The 24,888-nt window shown below is 42.1% G+C and overlaps 1 protein-coding gene and 1 non-coding gene across 2 annotated transcripts in view; both read left to right on the top strand.

The window, feature by feature from the left end:
* Positions 1-938: 938 nt before the first annotated feature.
* Positions 939-24,888, top strand: part of LOC132225540 (zinc finger X-chromosomal protein-like) — a 40,843-nt gene continuing 16,893 nt past the window's right edge. Inside the window, exons 1-3 of the mRNA XM_059680632.1 lie at positions 939-996; positions 5,930-6,499; positions 22,509-22,658. Of these exons, the coding sequence (XP_059536615.1) occupies positions 939-996; positions 5,930-6,499; positions 22,509-22,658 (778 nt within the window). The remainder of the gene's footprint in view (positions 997-5,929; positions 6,500-22,508; positions 22,659-24,888) is intronic.
* Positions 16,774-16,905, top strand: LOC132225670 (small nucleolar RNA SNORA31). The gene has a single exon (XR_009450977.1). It is a non-coding gene; the product is annotated as a small nucleolar RNA SNORA31 (small nucleolar RNA).

Raw genomic sequence — 24,888 nt, 5'->3', positions numbered from 1 at the left:
TGTGTGGTACTTATAACATGAATAAATCATGGGTTCTGTTATCTCCTTTCTGCTGCTCTGTCTACTCACTTGCTTTTTAATCATATACTTCGGTTTTTGTACTCTTCAGATTTTAACTTTTTTTAAAACTGTTTCAACCTTCAGATGTCATGTTTATTATATTTTTATTAACTGGGAGAGAGGGAGAGTGAAAAATGCTTATGGTTTCAAATATCTTATTAATGGAACTTTGACTTTGTTGTACTCATAGATGAATTTATTCTTTACCTTTTATAGCTGGTATCAATTCAGCTGAGGTGTGGAGCATATAAGTATACTTTGAGAATTATATCTACAATTTGAAGGTCAGTTAAGAGAGATAATTGTAAGCTATGAAGAAATCTAAAGAGTTATGAATTTTGAATTTTTACCACTTTGTAATTTATTGGTAGGAAGATTGCAAGATACATTAAATTTAAAAGTGTAATAAAATCTTGCTGAAGATTTCCCCATAATTTACTAACGGTGTTAAAGTTGAACCTGAAAGTCATTAAGCTGTTGACAAGAAGGAGGCAAGAGGCAGTGGGAGTTTTTTGGGGTGAAAGAAATGTTCTTTATATTAACCTGAATGATGGTAATACAAATTTACATAAAGAAATTAAGCTCAATACTTCAGATTTGTGTACTTTATGTAAGTAATACTGTGACACAATGATTTAAAATAAACAAAAAATCCTGTTGTCAACCTAGTTGATTTAACTGCCCAGTCTTATACTATAGCTGTCCATATGTTGGTGGAAATTAGTATGTTCCCTTGATAGGTTTTGATGTATCAAGAAATTTGAGCATTTCAGAAATATAAATATCACGATGACATTTTTGACATGTGACATAAAAAAGTTAATGTTTGGTATACTTTATTCTAGTTTAGGAGCTGTGACTAATGAGAATCAAAGACCATGGATGAAGATGAAATTGAATTGCTGCCAGAACTAAATTCACTTTTTGATGAAATAGGTATATCTATTTCTTGGATTGTTCTACTTTCCATCTGCCAAATAAGCAGTTGCTTGTCAAGTGCATGAATTATGAGATCTTATATTGACTCATACTTAAGTATCTTGTTATCTTGTTTAAAATCTTATAGCCAGCCGAAACTGGTTTGGCTCAGTGGATAGAGCGTCGGCCTGCTGACTGAAAGGTCCCAGGTTCGATTCCGGTCAAGGGCATGTACCTGGGTTGCGGGTACATCCCCAGTGGGAGATGTGCAGGAGGCGGCTGATCAATGTTTCTCTCTCATCGATGTTTCTGACTATCTCTTTCCCTTCCTCTCTGTAAAAAATCAATAAAATATATTAAAAAAAAATAAAAAAAATCTTATAGCCAAAATAATCAGTAACACCATTGACATTAAAATCTTAAATTATCTTTAGTAATTCTCATCTTCTGCAGTTACAGCACTAAGTCCAGAGAATATTGGTAGATACGTTGAAAATGTTTCTTGTTTAAATCTGTTTGTATATGTTTTTCATTGTTACCAAAATACATAGCCATAGATTTAGTTAGCTATTACTACATAACACCAGTTTGTTACCTTATAGTTTTGTAGGTCTGAAGTCCAGATATAGTGTAATTCCACTGAATTCTCACAATGTGTACAGTTCTACAAAGGTAGAATCAAGGTTTTGATGGCTGCATTTCTTTCTGGAGCCTCTGAGGGAGTTATTCAAACTTTTGACCTAATTTAGTTCTTTGTGATTTTAAGGTGAAGATTCTTATTTCCTTACTATTACACATGCCATTTTTTGCTTCTAGAGGCTGCCCTTATTTCCTTTTTTGGTTAGCATGTGGTCCTCTGTGACAAAAGTGAGTTTTGAGTTCCTCTCATCTTTTGAGTTTTTTTGGACATTCTCTTCCACCACATCTCCTTTACTCCAACTAGAAGCCCACCCAAGATAATCTACCTATTTTACATCCATAACCTTAATTTAATTACATCTGTAGGTTTTTTTTCTTTCATCCTTTTCTTTTTAAAATCCTTACCCAAGGATACCTTTCCATTGATTTTTTACAGAGAGAGAATGGGGGTTCGGGGAAGAGAAACATTGATGTGGGAGAGAAATCTCATTCTGTTGCCTCCCATATGTGCCCTGACCGGGGATTGAACCCACAATCCAGGTATGTGCCCTGACTGGGAATCAAACTTGCTACCATTTGGGACAATGCTCCAAATGAGCACCTGGACAGAACTGCAGGGTTGTTGTTTTGGAGTGTGTGTGTGTGTTTATGTCGGGTAACATATTTATAAGGTCTAGGAATTAGGGTTTGGATATCTTTGATGGACCATTCTGTCTACCATTATCTCTGCTTGGTGTTTAAGCATTTATGTCTTTTCCTGAGGTTCTCAGATTTAACATCCAGGATTTTTATCTGAAATTAAGCAGCTCAGAAATCCCATTTTTTTGCTCTTAAATCTCTGGTTTCTAGTTTATTAAATACTAGAGACCCGGTGTATGAAAATTTGTGCACTAGGGAGAGGGGTCCCTCAGCCTGGTCTGCCCCCTCTCACAGTTCCAGAACCTTTTCAGGGGATGTCCCATGGGGAGCGGGCCTAAGCTGCAGTCTGGCCTCCCTCTGCAGGAAGCAACCAGGCAGATCAGGGGAAGGTGCTGTCCCCATCACCCCTGCTTCTGCTGCCACTGATGGTGGCCGTGGCTGAAACCTGAGCCTGGGTTTAGCAGCTGCAGCGCCTCAGGGCTGTCTGAGCCCACTGCCGCCTGAGCCCTGGGCCTTGTAGCTGCCGGGGTTCATGGCTGCCCGAGTCTAGGGCCTTGCAGCTGCCGAGCTGCTGCAGCTTTGTCCAGAAGGATATCTAGAAGACGTCTGGTCTAATTAGCATATTACCCTTTTATTAGTATAGATAATTCAGGCACAATTCATCTTCATATGTGGACCTGTTATAAACCTAAAGAAACATCTGCTCCCAACAGAAATGTTAGGGCAGTTTTGAATATTCTGGTTCAAACAGGGTGAAAAGAAAAGTTAAATGGAGTTACTAGTTCAAGGAAATTCTGAAAGCCAACCAGGAATTATCCATCACGTTTCAGCCGTGGGAATAATCCTTTATTGGTTCATGGATCCCCTCTATGAGTCATCCTTGCTTTTTTTCATCTAAGGCAGTGGTTCTCAACCTTCTGGCCCTTTAAATACAGTTCCTCATGTTGTGACCCAACCATAAAATTATTTTCGTTGCTACTTCATATCTGTAATGTTGCTACTGTTATGAATCATAATGTAAATATCTGATATGCAGGGTGGTCTTAGGCGACCCCTGTGAAAGGGTCGTTTGACCGCCAAAGGAGTTGAGACCCACAGGTTGAGAACCGCTGATCTAAGGGAACAAGTGTTTAAGGCTGTGTAGTTTTTATCAGCCTGCTACCTGCCCCTAGAATTTAGGAGTCCAACAGTCTTCTTTATATTGTACTCTCTCTCTCTCTCGGCCCCTTTCAATCCAAGTTCACATTGTTTTTGAAAGTTAAAATTTTTAGAAAATTTTTGTGCATCTCCTATGTATGACATAGGAATTTATTTTATATATTCAGGCTCATTTACATATCTTTTAGAGATAATATACTGCTCTTTCTGATTTCTACTGAGATGGCGGAGGGACAGTGCCTTTAAAGCTCCTTTGAAGCACCCTAAGTTTGATTGAGGCACACCCTTAATGGCTTCAAAGAACTTTATGTTTTGATACTTTAGAAATATAGGAAGAGTTGTGAAATCACATGCTGATTTTTTTCTAGAACATTCTTTCCTGCAACAAATTTTCCTAGTTTTAACTTTTTTCCTTTTTTTTCATGTGTATAGGCGGAGAACTTCTCAGTTGTTAAGTCCTGCTACATTTTTATAAAGTCAGTTCTTCCTACAATTTAACTTTTTTTCCTTGTATTTTACTTAAGCTGCAAGAAGAAACCAGGCCACATCTTCAGTTCTTTACCAAAATCTCCTAGTTCATTGTTATATTTTATGACTTACACACAACTGCAGGGTACAGTTTTACTAAGACATCTGTCACAGCATAACAAGGATATTTTTTCCATTGGTTTCCAATAACATGTTTCTAACTTGCTGTTAAGCCCTGACTAACAGTGTTTTTAAAGACTAGATTGCTATTGACAGTCCGTATATGACAGTTTAGTTATTCTATTAAGTCCACATAGGATTTCTCTATCTTGGTCATTTCTTCTGAGTTCTCACTGAGTTGTTAATGTCATATTTCTGCTAATGTTCTATTTGTGAGATAATAAATTATCAGATTCCAAAGACCTTTCACCTTTTTAGGTGATACGTCCCTCAGCACTGAATTCTGTGGTACTAAAATACTGCACCCAAAATGAAACAAACTTAGTTTAAAACAACAAAATTTATTGTCACTCAGTTTCTGTAGGTCAGACAACTATCATGGCATAACTGGACTATCTCCTGTGAATTTTATATGGCTGAAATCAAGGTGTCAGCAGGGTGTTCCTTTCTGGGACTCTAGGGATTAATCTGATTCCATGCTAATTCAGATAGTTGCTGAAATCACTTCCTATTTGGCCAAGTCCCAATTTTCTTCTGGTTATTAGTGCAGTTCTGGTCATTGGTCCTTGTAGTTGCTTGTGTTCCTTATGTTTTCCATGAGACCCCTTCCAACAATAGTCAGTCTCTCTCAGACTTAAAATTCTGCTTCAACTCTGATGCTAGATGGGGAAAGTTCTATGCTTGAAGGATTCATTTGATCAGATTAGATCCACCCAAATTATCCTATATAATAAAAGGCTAATATGCAAATTGTCTCCTCGACTGGGAGTTCGACTAGGGAGTGCAGGGCCGCCCCCCACCTATAACCCCTCCCCCTGGCTGGTTTGGCCCTTTGGCCCTGATTGCGGTGGGCCGGCCAGACCCCACCCCCACCTGTGCACAAATTTGTGTACTGGACCTCTAGTTCAGTATAATAGCCTTATCATAAGGTTTATAACCTTACTTACACCTGCAAGTGCTCATGGCATAAGCCATAATGTGACATATTTAGAGTCCCAGCGATTAGGACAAGGTTAATTAAAGGTTCAGGCCTTGCTAGGTTTTTCCCTATTGAGACCATATGCTATGCAAACAACTGTGTGGTCTTGAAGTCATTTAATCTCACCAGGCTCCTATTGATTTACCTCTTTACCTTCATTCCTAATGGAAGAGTGGACTAGAATAGGGTTTCTTATATTCTGAGGAACTGCCTGGAAGGATAGGAGGAGGCTGGATGGAGGAAGAGTATTTTATCCTGGTGAAGTTAGCGGGTACCCTGCTCCAATTAACTTTATCTTCCATCACTTTTTTAGTAGCTGCACTTCTGTTTTATCTATCCATAATCATAATCATTTGCCTTTCCCTTTACTGCTTATATATGGTCTTCTATTTCTTTTAATTTATGTCTCAATCCTTTTGTGTCCTAAATTCAAAGGGTAATTTCTAAATTTCTCATCATAATATTGTACTAGAATAGAATGGTAAAATTATAAAGGCTGAAAGAAAAAAGAAGGAAAGAAAATAATTCTAAGTGATGAAAAGAAGAAAACTGATGTGTTGAAGGAGTTGGGATAATTCTATTTTTTTTGTTACCTGGTTAATTTATGTTATTATTTCTTAAGATTTTATTCTAGTTGCCTGAGATCTTCGTATGTTGATGTTCTAAAAATTTTTTTCATGAATAATCTTCTGTAACTGTTCATTTTTTGTCTTTCTAGTATTTCTTTAATGAATCAAAAATAGATTCTCTTTTTCTTTAATCTATTTCAATATTTGAGAAAACAGGATGTGGGCTGTCTTCTTGATGCAAATTAAACATTTCCATCATTTTAGATAGTAAGGCATGTCTACCTGAAATTTGTCATTTTAACTTTTGTTTTTTTTTAAGGAATTGATGCTACAGACATGGATGATGATCAAATTGTTTTGGAAGTTCAAGAAACTCCTTTTGCTTCAGATGTTGTGGATTCAGATTTAGCTGTACATAACTTCGTTCCTGATGACCCAGACCCAATTGTAATTCAAGATGTTATTGAGGATGTTGATATTGAGGATGTTCCATGCTCAGATATCTTAGAAGAAGCAGATATATCTGAAAATATCATCATTCCTGAGGAAGTGCTTTATTCAGATGTAACCGAAGAAATTTCTTTAGCACATTACACAGTCCCAGACGATGTTTTAGCTTTCGACATTACTTCAGCCCCAATGTCTATGCCAGAACACTTTTTGGCAAGTGAATCTATACAGATGTCTGACTTTGGATATATTGAACACGTTGTTCATGATAGTGTAGTAGAAACAGAAATCGCGACTGATTTTCTGACAACTGATGTAGTTTCAGAAGAAGTATTGGTAGCAGATTGTGCTTCTGAAGCAGTCATAGATGCCAACGAGATCCCTGTGGACCAGCACCATGGTGATAAAAGCAACCATGAGGACTTCCTTATGATTTCCTGTAAGTCTTGGGGTACAGTAATTGTTTAAGGTCTCTTCTTATCACATGGGGTGATATTTTCATGACTTATTAAGATAAATTTTGTAAGCTTATGAGCATTATTGTTTTAGTTTGGATCCTGTAAGATGAGCTATAATTAAGAAAAAAAGTAAAATGGTACAAAGTAAAGTGTTATTACTATACAAGGATGGAGTAATTGATTAGGAAGATAAAGGCTGAAAAGAATAGAAATCATGAAAGATGTGACTAGGCTGAAACCTACCTAATCAGAATTACCACTGAAACTTGAAAGGATTTCAGCTTAGAAAAATAACTTTAGCTTTATTATACAGTCAGTTCTGCAGGTACTGTCTTTTTTCCATAACAATTTCTTTCAAAATAATTACCATTTTTGAAACATTAATTCCCTGTTGGGTTTAGAATTATATTATTTTGATGCCTTTAAATAAAGTCAATTTAAGACCATAAACAACTATATAGATTTCAGATTTATTTAAAATTTAATGCCAGAGGTTCTATACTGTGTTCATTGCTCCTTATGGCATGCTGGCTTCCTGGACTGTGTTTAATTCCTTACCAATTAGGGCAATTCTAATTTTGCTTAAGTAGCAAATGTCATAATAGTTCTGTTAATGAATCTCAATAGGTATCTCTGATCTAACATTTTTAGATGTGTTCTCTACAATAATAAGGTCTCAGTTTGTTAGTTGGTCCTATCCCCTACCTCTTGGTTTAAATAAATAGGTTGTCCCAAATTATCAACTCATGGGACTACAAGTTTTATACAGATAGAGTTCACAGTATTCCTATAAACACTACATACAAGTCTTTACCCCTGTATCTTTGTGTATAGAACAGCAAGGCTATCACATAATTTTGGGGCAGAGAGCAAAATTTCTTTACTTCTTAATGTGATCAAATATGTCATTATGGCCCAACATTGTGGTAATGAAATTTTATACATCTAATTGAACTTGTTTGATAATTGTTAAGAGCCTTATGTACTGATTTTATAAACATTCTTTGAATTTCTTCTGTATAACCTGTTCTAGATAAAGTGTTGAGTATTACTAAAAATAATAACATACAGTTTTTGACCTACAGCTTATAATTTAATTTGAAAGAAAGAGGGGGTAGAAGTAGTACCCTATCTAATAAAAGAGAAACATGGTAATTAGCGTACATCCGCTACCCTTCCCATTGGCTAATCAGGGCGATATGCAAATTAACTGCCAGCCAAGATGGTGGCCGGCAGCCAGGCAGCTTGAAACTAACATGAGGCTTGCTTGCTTCAGTGACGGAGGAAACCAACGTTCCCCGCCTGCCTTGCTGGCCTCTGAGCTTGCAGTTTGAAACATAGTTACAAATATAGAAACTAAACAAAACCCCAGAAACCTGCTTTCAGCAGCAGAGGCCTCAGAGCTGGAGTCAGAGCTAAAGCTGGCCCAGAATAAAAAATAAAGAAAAAAAGGAGCAGTTGGGAGCTTCAGTCACCCGCCAGCCTGAAAACAGCCCTCAGCCCCTCACCCAGGCTGGCCAGGCACCCCAGTGGGGACCCCCACCATGAAGGATGTGTGACCACCTGCAAACAGCCACCATCCCCGCATCCAGGCTGGCCAGGCACCCCAGTGGGGACACCCACCCTGATCCAGGACACCCTTCAGGGAAAACCAGCTGGCCCCCACCCATGCACCAGGCCTCTATCCTATATAGTAAAAGGGTAATATGCCTCCCAGCAATGGGATCAGTGGAGCTGAGAGGCCTCCCGGCACTGGGATCAGCGTGACATAGGGCAGCGTCCAAACCCCCTGATTGCCCTGCAGCTCTGTGTGTGACACGGTGCGGCGCCCCAAACCCCTGATCGGCCCTGCTCTGTGAGTGATAGAGGGCGGTGCCCCAACCCCTCCCCCCCATGGGCCCTGCTCTGTGTGTGATGGGGTAGAGCCATCACCTCCCCATCGGCCCTGCCCTGAGTGTGACAGTGGCAGCGCCCCAACCCCCTGATCGGCCCTGCTCTGTGGGTGATAGAGGGCGGCGCCCCAACCCCCTGATCCGCCCTGCTCTGTGTGTGACAGTGGCGGCGCCCCAACCCCGTGATCGGCCCTGCTCTGCGCATGACGGGGGAGCTCCCCAACCCCTCATTGACCCTGCTCTGTGGGTGACAGGGTATGGAGCCCCAACCCCCCTGATAGGCCCTGCTCTGTGCATGACAGGGGGCAGCGCCCCAACCTCCTGATTGGCCCTGCTCCATGCGTGACGGAGTGGCACCGCAACCTCCCCATCGACCCTGCCTTGAGTGTGACAGGGGGCAGTGCCCCAACCCCCCAACCGGCCCTACCCTGAGCGTGACTGAGGGTGGCATCACAACCTCCTGGTCCTCCCTGCTCTGTGCATGACAGGGGGCGGTGCCCCAACTCCCCAATCTGCCCTGCTCAGAGCCCGACCAAGGCCTGCACCTAGGGATTGGGCCTGCCCTCTGCCACCTGGGAGCAGGCCTAAGCCAGCAGGTCGTTATCTCCCGAGGGGACCCAGACTACGAGAGGGCATAGGCTGGGCTGAGGAACCCCCCACTCTCCCCCAAGTGCACAAATTTTTGTGCACCGGCCTCTAGTATATTATAATTTTTTTATAAGATGACTTTATCTAGTGATATCAGTTTTCTTGGTATCATCTTGTTCTAGAAAAAAGTACTTTCTATAATTTAAAACCCTATTTGGGAAGGAAGGGGCCATATTTGGGGTTGTCAGGTAGAGAAAGTATGGCCTGATCTGATTTATATATGATAGAGAAAATGGAGAAACTATTATTGAGTCAATTTCAATGCTTTTCATAGCATGAGAAATGGAAGCATCAGTTTTTATATCTTTATTCAACATGTATAGATCAAAGAATAATGTTTCTCTTTTCCTTAGAAATTTTAGTAATTTATTGGATCTCTATATATCTAATAGTTTTTATAGAGTCTATATTGGTAAATTTCTTCCCTTTAAAGATCTTAACTTAAAATGATGACAAAAGTTTATTTTTATGCTGTTGTTGTAGTGTATCTGGACACAGATGTTCATTGTTACAACATAATTGCTATATTCAATCTTATAGTCTAAACCAGGGGCTCAGTGCACGAATTCATGCTCCTTGAAAGGAACTGTGGGCTGTGAGGTTGTGATGGGTACAGGGGCAGGTCTTGGCCCATCCTCCGCGCCCCCATCCTGTCCCTCCAACTGTGGCCCCAGATTCCCTGTCGGCTGGCAACCTCGTTCCCACAGGTGCAAGTGGTGGCCCGGACTGCTGTGCGCAGGAGCAAAGAATTTTCAGTAACTGCCAGAGGCTTGCCCTGATGACAGTGACCGGCACCCAGGCTGGTCTGGCACCCCTGCTCACCTGCTCCACCATCTCACTGTGGCCAATGCCTGCCATGTTCCGTGCGTGACATGTTCAGCTCATGTCATAATAGCCAGTTGTTCAGTTGTTCCACTGTTCAGTCTATTTACATAGTATGGTTTTATATATGCTTTAAATTGATTGTCTTTCTTGAAGACAGAATCTGATGCATCTTGTCCACTTAGGTATCTTTTTCATCAAACTTTATTTACTGGTATGAAATATTTGTTGAATAGACACATATAATTAACTTGATAACTGAAATTCTATGAATATTATGCCACCCACAGGGCCATCTTTATTTATTTATTTATTTATTTATTTATTTATTTATTTATTTATTTTTAAAATATATTTTATTGATTTTTACAGAGAGAAAGGGAGAGGGATAGAGAGAAACATTGATCAGCTGCCTCCTGCACACCCCACACTGGGGATGTGCCTGCAACCAAGGTACATTCCCTTGACTGGAATCGAACCTGGGACCCTTCAGTCCGCAGGCTGATGCTCTATCCACTGAGCCAAACCAGTCATGGCAGGACCATCTAGTTTAGATGTTTTAATCAGTTGACTTACTTTCAGTTTCTAGCTATTTATGACTTTGCTTATAATGAATACTTAATAAAAAGAGTTTCAGTAAATGAATAAATGAATGAAGCCCAAACTGTTATATCTGACACATTAATTCTGAGAGTAAATACAATTTATAGTTTGTTGCTTCTGGTAATTATTAAAATAGAGGAGATAGTAAAATATGTATTTTATATTTTAAATATATCTATTTATTAATTGATTTCTCTATAGCTAATAATTTGGTATGTATGTAACTTACCACTTAATGTCCCTCCAGGCTTTTTGGGGTGGTAGGATTAACTGATAAAACACAATAAAATTTTGGAATTTTTACAATACAAACAAGAAGAGTAAATAAAAATATTTTAGCAAAGATATTTTGATTAGTTTTTAAATTTTGTTCTGATAAAATTTAGAAGGATATTCTTCACCAGACTAAAAGTTTTCTTTATGACTAAAAAGTATTTAGATAATATTGCAGCAGATACATATTTTCACAGGAAATAATATGCGACAATAAAAGGAGATGGAAGCTAAACTGCTAGAGTACAAGCTAGAAACTGAAGAGAAAAAATAATATTGAAGTAAACACCACTGTAGCAGCAACAATGTAACTGACAGTAATCAAGGTTCTTCTGATTAGGCTTTAAAAATTACAAAATGGTTGAAAGAAACATGTAAAAATAATTATGGAGAAAATTTATAAATACAGCAGACAGAAACAGGAGATAAAACCCACATACAGAAAATAAAAAACAAACCTGACAAAGTTATGAGAGAAAGTTTTATTCTAACCATTATTTAAAATCCTCTCCTATATAGGTAAAATCAGAACACTAGTAGAAATGGCCAAAATAAACTTCAGAACTGTGGAAACTAATAACTTGCAACATAACAGGGAGTTATTTATTCAAGAAAAAAGGCTAAATGTGGTAACAACATTTTTGTGGTCTTTTAATTTGAACTGTTCACATCTATGCCTAAAGTTGTGTAAGTTAACTTTAAAAACCAACACCCTTTTTAAAAAATCCTCACCTAAGGATATTTTTTCAATTGACTTTTAGAGAGAGTGGAAAGGAGGGAAGGAGAGGAAAGAGAGAGAGAGAAACATTGATGTGAAAGAGACACATCATTGGTTGCCTCCCAAAGGCGCCAGACTGGGGCTGGGATTGAAGCTTGCAGGTACTTGTCCTTGACTGGGAATTGAACCCGTGACCCCTGTGACTGCTCTAATCACTGAACTACATTGGCCAGGGCCAACATTCTTTTTTTCCGTGATAAACATGTATAACCTGGCAGCTTACTAGAGAGGGTGGAAAGTTGTTAGAGCTCCTTCAATCTCCATTTCAAGAGGATTATCATTATTTGACTTGTGTAATGGTTCCTTTGAAAGACTCCATTGACAACTGTCTCCATTTTATGTATATTCTGAGTTTCTAGTTTCTTTCCTCTGGAGTTTTCCAAAAAGAGAACTATTGAATGTCACTGCTAACTAAGGCTATAAGGGCAAACGATCCTATATAATAAAAGGCTAATATGCAAATAGACCCAACTGCTGAACAACCGAACAACGGGTCGATGTGACGTGTGCTGACCACCAGGGGGTGCGCACAAAACATGGCAGGCGTCGCAGCAGGTAGCAAAGTGTTGAACATGGTGGGTGTCAGCTGCAGCGGGATGGTGGAGCAGTTGAGCGGGGGCACCAGACTAAGGTGGGGCGCTGGTTGTTATCATCGGGACTAGCCTCTAGTGGTTACTGAAAATTCTTTGCTCTTGCACCTGCTGGAACTCGCACCTGCTGCTGGTGCTGGCCCCACTTTCACCCGCTGCCAGTGCTGGAGCCACTGCTTGCAGCCACTGCCGGCCCCAATCGCTCAGTGATGTCTGATAAATTAGAAGCTAAATTAGTTAAAATGTCACTGTATTTTCATTTTTTCTTTTTAATCTTATCCTCACACAAGGATATTTTTTCCGTTGATTTTCAGAGAGAGTGGAAGAGGGAGGGAAAGACAGAGAGAAATATTGATGTGAGAAAAACACATCAATTGGTTGCCTCCTGCATGTGCCCCAACCAAGAGCCTGGGCTGGGAGCAGCCTGCAACCGAGGTATGATTCCTTGACTGAAATCGAATCTGCGACCCTTTGGTCCACAGGCTCTATCCACCAAGACAAACCAGCTAGGGCTGTATTTTTACTTTTGAATGTCAGGTATTTTTTTAAAAATATATGTATTTTTATTAATTTCAGAGAGGAAGGGAGATGGAGAGAGAGATGGAAACGTCAGTGAAGAGAGAGCATCATTAATCAGCTGCCTCCTGCAGGACCCACACTGGGAATTGAGCCTGCAAACCCACCATATGCCCTTGACCAGAATTGAACCCAGGACCCTTCAGTCTGTAGACCCATGCTCTGTCCAGTGAGCCAAACCAGCTATGGCTTAATGTCAGTTTTTGAAATCCTAAATTCATTTTAATGCTTTGTGTAAGAATGCTCTATGTAATTCTACATAAAAATGTTGATCTAGATTCTAGACATATGCAATTGTTGGATCTCTTGTTGAACATGATGAGAAATTTGCAGAAGTATTTTAAAGATGTAAAAATCTAAATCCTATGTTTATAAGCAAGAATTTAAGACAAAATTTAATAGTGGTAAAAACTATTACCACAGGCTTATTAGCTGAATTGTGCTTGAATCATGAACATACTCATCTGACCTCTATTAATGGAAACCATCAGTAGTTATACAATTTAATGCCTACAATAACTTAAATATTATAAGAGTATATACATTCTTAAAGTACCAGTTTCAGTCACATGGATTAAGTTTTGAATTCTGGCTGTGCCAGTTACTAGTTTTGTGACCTCAGGTAAGTCAGTCATTCAGCTTTTCTAAACTTGTTTGGTCTGTTGTATACAATGTTGACAATATTTTAATACTTTTCTCATAGTCTTAGTATAAGTGTTAGCAGTACATATAGAATGTTAGCTTTATTAGTACTATCACACTTAAAAATAATCATCTGAATTATCTGCTTTTCTTTTTTAAAATTATATTTTTTTTATTGATTTTAGAGAGGGAGAGGGTGAGAGAGATAGAATATCAATGATGAGAGAGAATCATTGACTGGCTGTCTCCTACATATTCCACAGTGGGGATCAAGCCCGGGCATGTGCCCTGCCTGGGAATCGAACTGTGACCTCTTGGTTCATAAGTCAATGCTCAACCACTGAGCCACTGAGGCCCAGCTGAATTATCTGCTTTTCTATTGGATTATTAACTTATTAAGTCGATGTCTTCTCATATATTTTATCCCACTTCCTAGCCCAAAGTCTAATTTATAGCTGTGACTCTGTTAAGTTGAATGAATGTATAAACAAAAAGATAACAAAATATATCTACTCAGGGGAACATGAGAAAGGGAACTAAAAGGAAAATGAAAGGCTTGATGAGTGTATTAAAGACAAGTTAAATCAATCACATTTTCTTATCTTTGGGTCTGTTCTCCATTGTGTTTGTGATCTTTTGCTGTCAGGTCACTTGTGTCTAGATCAGAAAAAAAACATTCCTTCGATTTTTGTCTAAGGCACTCAACATCAGTGGCACTTTTGCTGTGAGTTAGATCATAAGTGGATAGCAGTGAATGAAAAACGTTACATTATGTGGAAATTTTATTTTTGGTGTTTATTACAAGAATCTTTTTGTTTTGGACATTATTTTTTACTTTTGGTAATTTTTCAAATCCTTTGCTACATTGATAAAGTTTAAAATATGAAATGCTCTATATTCTCCCAATCTCTATTGTTGGGGTTTATGTGTGTCTCTATTGGTAATTCAGAGTAGTTTTTCCCCTCCAAAACATGACATAGTCAACCTTCATTAAGGTAGTGAGAATGTCTTTAAAAATACATTGGCTGTGTTTGTCAGCAATGACCCAGATTCACTATTTTTTATAAAGTTGTATGTGTTATGTGTATAAGGCACTTTTATGTTTAAACAGTTTCATAGGAGAATTTATATTCACCATTGCAGTGTACCTTTTTGAAAATCATGTTTTGATATATTTTTTTAAGTTTTTAATTAAATCTTTATTGTTCAGATTATTACATTTGTTCCTCTTTTTTTCCCCCATAACTCCCCTCCTCCCAGTTCCCACCCCACCCTCCGCCCTCACTCCCCACCCACTGTCCTCATCCATAGGTGCACGATTTTTGTCCAGTCTCTTCCCACATCTCCCACACCCCTTTCCCCCCCAAGAATAGTCAGTCCATTCCCTTTCTATGTCCCTGATTCTATTATAATCAACAGTTCATTCTGTTCATCAGATTATTTATTCACTTGATTCTTAGATTCACTTGTTGATAGATGCATATCTGTTGTTCATAATTTGTATCTTTACCTTTTTCTTCCTCTTCCTCTTCTTAAAGGATACCTTTCAGCATTTCATATAATCCTGGTTTGGTGGTGATGAACTCCTTTAGCTTTTCCTTATCAGTGAAGCTCTTTATCTGACCTTCAGTTCTGCATGATAGCTTTGCTGGATAAAGTAATCTTGGTTGTAGGTTCTTGGTATTTATCACTTTGAATATTTCTTGCCACTCCCTTCTGGCCTGCAAAGTTTCTGTTGAGAAATCAGCTGACAGTCGTATGGGTATTCCCTTGTAGGTAACTGAGTTTCTTTCTCTTGCTATTTTTAAGATTCTCTCTTTATCTTTTGCACTTGGCATTTTAATTATGATGTGTCTTGGTGTGGTCCTCTTTGGATTCCTTTTGTTTGGGGTTCTCCGCGCTTCTTGGACCTGTAAGTCCATTTCTTTCACCAGGTGGGGGAAGTTTTCTGTCATTATTTCTTCAAATAGGTTTTCAACATCTTGCTCTCTCTCATCTTCTGGCACCCCTATAATTCTGATGTTGGTACGCTTGAAGCTGTCCCAGAGGCTCCTTACACTATCCTTGCATTTTTGGATTCTTTTTTCATTTTGCTTTTCCGGTTGGATGTTTTTTGCTTCCTCGCATTTCAAATCATTGACTTGATTCTTGCGCTCCTCTGGTCTGCTGTCGTGAGTCTGTATAATATTCGTTATTTCAGTCTGTGTGTGCTTAATTTCTAGTTGGTTCCCCAATATAAGATCGAGGGTCTTATTAGTTTTCGTGTAGATCTCATTAAGTTTATCGGCAGCTTCTAAACAGTTCTTGAGAGACCTTAAAAGTATGGTTCTGAACTCTATATCTTCCATTGACAATTTTGTCCTGTTTCTTTGTCTCCGCATTTTGTTATGCTTCCTTGGTGCACCCCCTAGTGGTCTTTGTTCGCAGTCTTATAGATAAATCTTGATTGTTGTAGCTAATTCCAGGGAGGGTTTGACCTCCAGGCCAAGTGGCTATGAGAATCAGCTGTGTCAGCAGTGAGAGAACTTCTGTCCTCTAGGGAGGTGCTAATCTAGCCTTTGCCTGAGGCTATCCGGCAAATGCCTCCGTGCAGGGCTTGGGCGGGGCGGGTCACACAGGATCAACAGGGTGGGCCGGAGAGAGCAGTTATGGCGGCTCTCAGTCCTGTCCCCAGGGGCTCTGCCTCTCTGAGTCCCAGCACCCGCTGCAAAGCTCGGAGAGAAAGCTGCACTCGCTCTGACCGAAGCCAGACAGTCCCGCTTCTCCCGTTTGAGTCTGGGTCCCTAAAGACTCGCCCGGATCTGGTGCTCAGAGTCTGCGACTCCCTCCCGATTGAAAACAACAACCGCGCCCTCCGCCGCCAGCCCGCTCGGCGCACTCCGCACCTCAGAATTTGACTTCACCACTGCGCCTCCTCTGAGTGTCCGTGTGCGTTTCTCTTTCCTCCTAGTTGTAGGACTTCCACTCAGCCAGCGTTCCTGTGGTTCTGGGTGATGTCCCTTCCGTTTTTTGGTTTCACTTTTGAAGTAGTTGTTCAAAGCAGCAAACTCCGGCGTTAACCTATGCCGCCATCTTGGTTCTCCTTGATATTTTTTTAAAAAGTACAATTCTAAGAGAAACAGCTAGGAAAAAATACTATTAAGAAGTGAAATAAGCCAGTTAGAGAAAGATAAATATCATATGATCTCACTCATTTGTGGAATGTAGTAACCAACATAAACTTATGAACATAACTATATCCAGAGGCAGAGAAGCATCGACCAGACCATCTAACTTCAGAGGGAAGGCGGGGGAAGGGATCAACACAAGGATTTGTATGCATGCATATAAGCATAACCAATGGACACAGGGAACTGGGGAGAAGTCAATGGGAGAAAAAAAAGACATATATAATACTTTAAACAATAAAGAATTAAAAGAAGCAGTGAACAATGCATCTATTTGACAGACCTGGAGCAGTTATTGTTGCTGCCAAGGTTCCAGTGCAGATGCAAGAAAAAAGGGTCCTCGCGCTTTCTGTCTGTCTGATTGTGGCAGCCAAGATTGAATGGGGGAATAGAGTGAAAAAAAAAAAAGAAGCAGTGAACAAACAAAAAACATGATTGTAGCTAAATTAGATCAAGTTCCACTGGTGATGGACAAATTTAATAAAAAAAGAAGCCATGAACATTAGGTAGTACTGATAAAGTACTTAAGTAAGATCAGTGTTTGCTGATTTTGCTAGTAGATATTCTGCCCAAGATTTTTGAGTTTATAATGAAGCATATACTTAACGGATATAATAACCAGGGGTATATAGTATGTCATTTCATGACTTTTGTTAGTTTTCAACGCTACCAGGTATTTGCTTTAAGTGTTTTTTACTTTAATACATCCTCCCACTTTGATAAGAATTTAAAAATGTAATCATTGATTTTTCTACTTTCTAAATAATTCAATTATATGAGTCAAGTTAAAGATTATGTTTTTAAATAGGGCTTTTGAAAATGGTAATATTTTATTTAAGAATCTACTATTATTGTGTGTTTCTTCATTTTTTAGTAGATGATACTGGCAAAATAGAACAGAATGTTTCCTCTGGAATGGCCATGGACACAGAGTCAGTAATCAGTTCTTTGCAAGTGGATGGCACGAGTCCTGAAGTCATCCAAGTGTACATTTTAAAAACTGACCTGGGAGAGGATGACTTAGGTAAGAGGAAACCCTTAGTATGTTCATATATCCCAATCAAACACATCCACCTGATCACTTAGATAAGAACAGTTAAATTTTTTTAGGATAATTTATAAAACAAGTTTTCATCATAATAAAAGCATAATATGCCAATTAGACTGGACGTCTTTCCAGACGACCTTCTGGACGAAGGCGGGGCTGCGAGGAAAGCCCAGGTCCCAGGTGCCTGCTGGAGGCTGGAGGACAGCCCAGGTCCTGGGTACCGGAGGGAAATCCAGTTCCTAGGTGCCAGAGGGAAGCTGGTGCTGGCAATTGGGGGAAGGAAGCCCTACTCTTGCATGAATTTCGTGCATTGGGGCCCTAGTACTGATATAAAAGCGTTGGAAGAGGTCATTATTTGTTAAAGTGAAACCAAGTAAAATTAACTTTTTGGCTAAGTTCTTGTACCTGCCATCTTTCCTGCTAGGTGGCACCGTGGACATCGTGGAAAGTGAACCGGAGACTGATCCTGGGGAACTACTTGACCACAATAGCAGTATTAGTGTGCCAAGGGAAAATATGGTTTATATGCCTGTCAGTGACTCTAAGCAAGAAGATGAAGATTTAAGTAAGTAGGCGGCCTTTTTATGGGAGACTGTTTTATATTTCTATATGCTTTTAATTTAAAATTCAACCATACAAAAAAACGAGCAGCACTATGCCGGCATATTTTATGTTCCTTATGCCGTATTCCAAAGAAGAACATCAGCTACACTTAATGTATCGTTAGGATTTTACTTAAACCAGAAATTTTAGTGAAGGCAAAACAAGGAATGATTCATTCAGATTTATAATTATTTACTACTAGAGGCCCAGTGCATGAAATTCATGCAAGGCAGGGGAGGAGTGTGGGCGGGGAGTTCCCTCAGCCTAACCTGCACCCTCTCCAGTTCGGGAGACCTCAGGGGATGTGCTACTGACGGCTTTGGCCCACTCCCCATGGTTTTCTGATCTTTGTGGGGCATGCCTGGTCCACACCACGGGGATGGGCAAGCAGGCCCTGTTGGGTGCTCCCTGCTGCCCCGATTGCCTGTTCCCACATCGCTGCTGCCATTGCCCAGCGGACCCTGCTGGGTGCTGCCTGCGGCCCCAATTGCCTGCAACCGCCCAGCAAGCCATGTTGGGTGCTGCCTGCTCCCTGGTCGCCGCCACCGCCACCGCCCAGGTGGCCCTGCTGGGTGCTGCTGAGGCCCCGATTGCTTGCTCCCCGGTCACCATTGTGACTTCCCAGCAGGCCCTGCTGGGTGCTCCCTGCTGCCCCGATTGCCTGTTTCCATGTCGCTGCTGCCTTTGCCCAGCGGACCCTGCTTGGTGCTGCCTGCGGGCACTGCTTGCCTGTCTGCGGGTCGCCGCTGCCACCACCTAATATCTCCTCCCACTTTGATAAGAATTTAAAAATGTAATCATTGATTTTTCTACTTTCTAAATAATTCAATTATATGAGTCAAGTTAAAGATTATGTTTTTAAATAGGACTTTTGAAAATGGTAATATTTTATTTAAGAATCTACTGTTATTGTGTGTTTCTTCATTTTTTAGTAGATGATACTGGCAAAATAGAACAGAATGTTTCCTCTGGAATGGCCATGGACACAGAGTCAGTAATCAGTTCTTTGCAAGTGGATGGCACGAGTCCTGAAGTCATCCAAGTGTACATTTTAAAAACTGACCTGGGAGAGGATGACTTAGGTAAGAGGAAACCCTTAGTATGTTCATATATCCCAATCAAACACATCCACTGATCACTTAGATAAGAACAGTTAAATTTTTTTAGGATAATTTATAAAACAAGTTTTCATTATAATAAAAGCATAATTTGCCAATTAGACTGGACGTCTTTCCAGACAACCTTCTGGACGAAGGCGGGGCTGCGAGGAAAGCCCACGTCCCAGGTGCCTGCTGGAGGCTGGAGGACAGCCCAGGTCCTGGGTACCGGAGGGAAATCCAGTTCCTAGGTGCCAGAGGGAAGCGGGTGCTGGCAGTTGGGGGAAGGAAGCCCTACTCTTGCATGAATTTCGTGCATTGGGGCCCTAGTACTGATATAAAAGCGTTAGAAGAGGTCATTATTTGTTAAAGTGAAACCAAGTAAAATTAACTTTTTGCTAAGTTCTTGTACCTGCCATCTTTCCTGCTAGGTGGCACCGTGGACATCGTGGAAAGTGAACCGGAGAATGATCCTGGGGAACTACTTGACCACAATAGCAGTATTAGTGTGCCAAGGGAAAATATGGTTTATATGCCTGTCAGTGACTCTAAGCAAGAAGATGAAGATTTAAGTAAGTAGGCGGCCTTTTTATGGGAGACTGTTTTATATTTCTATATGCTTTTAATTTAAAATTCAACCATACAAAAAAAATGAGCAGCACTATGCCGGCATATTTTATGTTCCTTATGCCGTATTCCAAAGAAGAACATCAGCTACACTTAATGTATCGTTAGGATTTTACTTAAACCAGAAATTTTAGTGAAGGCAAAACAAGGAATGATTCATTCAGATTTATAATTATTTACTACTAGAGGCCCAGTGCATGAAATTCATGCAAGGCAGGGGAGGAGTGTGGGCGGGGAGTTCCCTCAGCCTAACCTGCACCCTCTCCAGTTCGGGAGACCTCAGGGGATGTGCTACTGACGGCTTTGGCCCACTCCCCATGGTTCTCCGCTCTTTGTGGGGCCTGCCTGGTCCACATCACGGGGATGGGCAAGCAGGCCCTGTTGGGTGCTCCCTGCTGCCCCGATTGCCTGTTCCCACATCACTGCTGCCATTGCCCAGCGGACCCTGCTGGGTGCTGCCTGCGGCCCCGATTGCCTGCGACCGCCCAGCAGGCCATGTGGGGTGCTGCCTGCTCTCTGGTCGCCGCCACCGCCACCGCCCAGGTGGCCCTACTGGGTGCTGCTGAGGCCCCGATTGCTTGCTCCCCGGTCACCATTGTGACTTCCCAGCAGGCCCTGCTGGGTGCTCCCTGGTGCCCCGATTGCCTGTTCCCATGTCGCTGCTGCCTTTGCGCAGTGGACCTTGCTTGGTGCTGCCTGCGGGCCCTGCTTGCCTGTCTGCGGGTCGCCGCTGCCACCACCTAATATCTCCTCCCACTTTGATAAGAATTTAAAAATGTAATCATTGATTTTTCTACTTTCTAAATAATTCAATTATATGAGTCAAGTTAAAGATTATGTTTTTAAATAGGACTTTTGAAAATGGTAATATTTTATTTAAGAATCTACTATTATTGTGTGTTTCTTCATTTTTTAGTAGATGATACTGGCAAAATAGAACAGAATGTTTCCTCTGGAATGGCCATGGACACAGAGTCAGTACTCAGTTCTTTGCAAGTTGATGGCACGAGTCCTGAAGTCATCAAAGTGTACATTTTAAAAACTGACCTTGGAGAGGATGACTTAGGTAAGAGGAAACCCTTAGTATGTTCATAAATCCCAATCAAACACATCCACTGATCACTTAGATAAGAACAGTTAAATTTTTTTAGGATAATTTATAAAACAAGTTTTCATTATAATAAAAGCATAATATGCCAATTACACTGGACGTCTTTCCAGACGATCTTCTGGACGAAGGCGGGGCTGCGAGGAAAGCCCAGGTCCCAGGTGCCTGCTGGAGGCTGGAGGGCAGCCCAGGTCCTGGGTACCGGAGGGAAATCCAGTTCCTAGGTGCCAGAGGGAAGCTGGTGCTGGCAATTGGGGGAAGGAAGCCCTACTCTTGCATGAATTTCGTGCATTGGGGCCCTAGTACTGATATAAAAGCGTTGGAAGAGGTCATTATTTGTTAAAGTGAAACCAAGTAAAATTAACTTTTTGGCTAAGTTCTTGTACCTGCCATCTTTCCTGCTAGGTGGCACCGTGGACATCGTGGAAAGTGAACGGGAGAATGATCCTGGGGAACTACTTGACCACAATAGCAGTATTAGTGTGCCAAGGGAAAATATGGTTTATATGCCTGTCAGTGACTCTAAGCAAGAAGATGAAGATTTAAGTAAGTAGGCGGCCTTTTTATGGGAGACTGTTTTATATTTCTATATGCTTTTAATTTAAAATTCAACCATACAAAAAAACGAGCAGCACTATGCTGGCATATTTTATGTTCCTTATGCCGTATTCCAAAGAAGAACATCAGCTACACTTAATGTATCGTTAGGATTTTACTTAAACCAGAAATTTTAGTGAAGGCAAAACAAGGAATGATTCATTCAGATTTATAATTATTTACTACTAGAGGCCCAGTGCATGAAATTCATGCAAGGCAGGGGAGGAGTGTGGGCGGGGAGTTCCCTCAGCCTAACCTGCACCCTCTCCAGTTCGGGAGACCTCAGGGGATGTGCTACTGACGGCTTTGGCCCACTCCCCATGGTTCTCTGCTCTTTGTGGGGCCTGCCTGGTCCACATCACGGGGATGGGCAAGCAGGCCCTGTTGGGTGCTCCCTGCTGCCCCGATTGCCTGTTCCCATATCGCTGCTGCCATTGCCCAGCGGACCCTGCTGGGTGCTGCCTGCGGCCCCGATTGCCTGCGACCGCCCAGCAGGCCATGTGGGGTGCTGCCTGCTCCCTGGTCGCCGCCACCGCGACCGCCCAGGTGGCCCTACTGGGTGCTGCTGAGGCCCCGATTGCTTGCTCCCCGGTCACCATTGTGACTTCCCAGCAGGCCCTGCTGGGTGCTCCCTGCTGCCCCGATTGCCTGTTCCCATGTCGCTGCTGTCTTTGCGCAGTGGACCTTGCTTGGTGCTGCCTGCGGGCCCTGCTTGCCTGTCTGCGGGTCGCCGCTGCCACCACCTAATATCTCCTCCCACTTTGATAAGAATTTAAAAATGTAATCATTGATTTTTCTACTTTCTAAATAATTCAATTATATGAGTCAAGTTAAAGATTATGTGTTTAAATAGGACTTTTGAAAATGGTAATATTTTATTTAAGAATCTACTATTATTGTGTGTTTCTTCATTTTTTAGTAGATGATACTGGCAAAATAGAACAGAATGTTTCCTCTGGAATGGCCATGGACACAGAGTCAGAAATCAGTTCTTTGCAAGTGGATGGCACGAGTCCTGAAGTCATCCAAGTGTACATTTTAAAAACTGACCTGGGAGAGGATGACTTAGGTAAGAGGAAACCCTTAGTATGTTCATATATCCCAATCAAACACATCCACCTGATCACTTAGATAAGAACAGTTAAATTTTTTTAGGATAATTTATAAAACAAGTTTTCATCATAATAAAAGCATAATATGCCAATTAGACTGGACGTCTTTCCAGACGACCTTCTGGACGAAGGCGGGGCTGCGAGGAAAGCCCAGGTCCCAGGTGCCTGCTGGAGGCTGGAGGGCAGCCCAGGTCCTGGGTACCGGAGGGAAATCCAGTTCCTAGGTTCCAGAGGGAAGCTGGTGCTGGCAATTGGGGGAAGGAAGCCCTACTCTTGCATGAATTTCGTGCATTGGGGCCCTAGTACTGATATAAAAGCGTTGGAAGAGGTCATTATTTGTTAAAGTGAAACCAAGTAAAATTAACTTTTTGGCTAAGTTCTTGTACCTGCTATCTTTCCTGCTAGGTGGCACCGTGGACATCGTGGAAAGTGAACCGGAGACTGATCCTGGGGAACTACTTGACCACAATAGCAGTATTAGTGTGCCAAGGGAAAATATGGTTTATATGCCTGTCAGTGACTCTAAGCAAGAAGATGAAGATTTAAGTAAGTAGGCGGCCTTTTTATGGGAGACTGTTTTATATTTCTATATGCTTTTAATTTAAAATTCAACCATACAAAAAAAGGAGCAGCACTATGCTGGCATATTTTATGTTCCTTATGCCGTATTCCAAAGAAGAACATCAGCTACACTTAATGTATCCTTAGGATTTTACTTAAACCAGAAATTATAGTGAAGGCAAAACAAGGAATGATTCATTCAGATTTATAATTATTTACTACTAGAGGCCCGGTGCACAAAAATTTGTGCACTCGGGGGAGAGGGGTGGTCCCTCAGCCCGGCCGATGCCCTCTCGCAGTCTGAGACCCCTCGGGAGATAACGACCTGCTGGCTTAGGCCTGCTCCCGGGTGGCAGAGGGCAGGCCCAATCCCTAGGTGCAGCCCCTGGTCGGGCTCAGAGCAGGGCCGATTGGGGAGTTGGGGCGCCACCCCCTGTCACACTCAAGGCAGGGTCGATGGGGAGGTTGTGGAGCTACCCCCTGTCACGCACAGAGCAGGGCCAATCTGGGCGTTGGGGCGCTGCCCCCTGTCATGCACAGAGCGGGGCCCATCAGGGGGTTGAGGAGCTCCCCCCTGTCACACACAGAGCAGGGCGGATCAGGGGGTTGGGTGCCGCCACTCTCACACTCAGGGCAGGGTTGATGGGGAGGTTATGGCTCTACCCCGTCACACACAGAGCAGGGCCTGTGGGGGGGGGGGAGCTCCCCCCTATCAGGCACAGAGCAGGGTGGATAGGGAGGTTGTGGCCCCACCCCCTGTCACACACAGAGCCACAGGGCGATCAGGGGGTTTGGGCGCTGCCCCCTGTCACGCTGATCCCGGTGCCGGGAGGCACATTACCCTTTTACTATATAGGGTAGAGGCCTGGTGCGTGGGTGGGGCTGGCTGGTTTGCCCTGAAGGGTGTCCTGGATCAGGGTGGGGGTCCCCACTGGGGTGCCTGGCCAGTCTGGGTGAGGGGCTGAGGGCTGTTTTCAGGCTGGGGGTGACTGAAGCTCCCAACCGCTCCTTTTTTCCTTTTTTTAATTCTGGGCCAGCTTTAGCTTGAGGCTTGGCTCCAGCTCTTAGGCCTCCCTCCGGTGCTGAAAGTAGGTTTCTGGCCTTTGCTTACAATGTTGCGAATGTGCTGGCTGAAGTTGGGCGGTATTTTTTACAATGTTTCTTAAACTGCCACTCAGAGGCGTGCAGCTGCAGGCGGGGAACGTTGGTTTCCTCTGTCACTGAGGCAAACAAGCCTCATGTTAGTTTCAAGCGGCCTGGCTGCCGGCCGCCATCTTGGCTGACAGTTAATTTGCATATCTCGCTGATTAGCCAATGGGAAGGATATCGGTCGTACGCCAATTACCATGTTTCTGTTTTATTAGTGTAGACTAGAGGCCCAGTGCATGAAATTCATGCAAGGCAGGGGAGGAGTGTGGGCGGGGAGTTCCCTCAGCCTAACCTGCACCCTCTCCAGTTCGGGAGACCTCAGGGGATGTGCTACTGACGGCTTTGGCCCACTCCCCATGGTTCTCTGCTCTTTGTGGGGCCTGCCTGGTCCACATCACGGGGATGGGCAAGCAGGCCCTGTTGGGTGCTCCCTGCTGCCCCGATTGCCTGTTCCCACATCACTGCTGCCATTGCCCA

The sequence above is a fragment of the Myotis daubentonii genome, chromosome Y, assembly GCF_963259705.1.
Source record: "Myotis daubentonii chromosome Y, mMyoDau2.1, whole genome shotgun sequence".
Classification (NCBI taxonomy): Eukaryota; Metazoa; Chordata; class Mammalia; order Chiroptera; family Vespertilionidae; genus Myotis; species Myotis daubentonii.
Note: the sequence above shows the minus strand (reverse complement) of the source record. Positions and strands in the feature narration are given on the sequence as shown.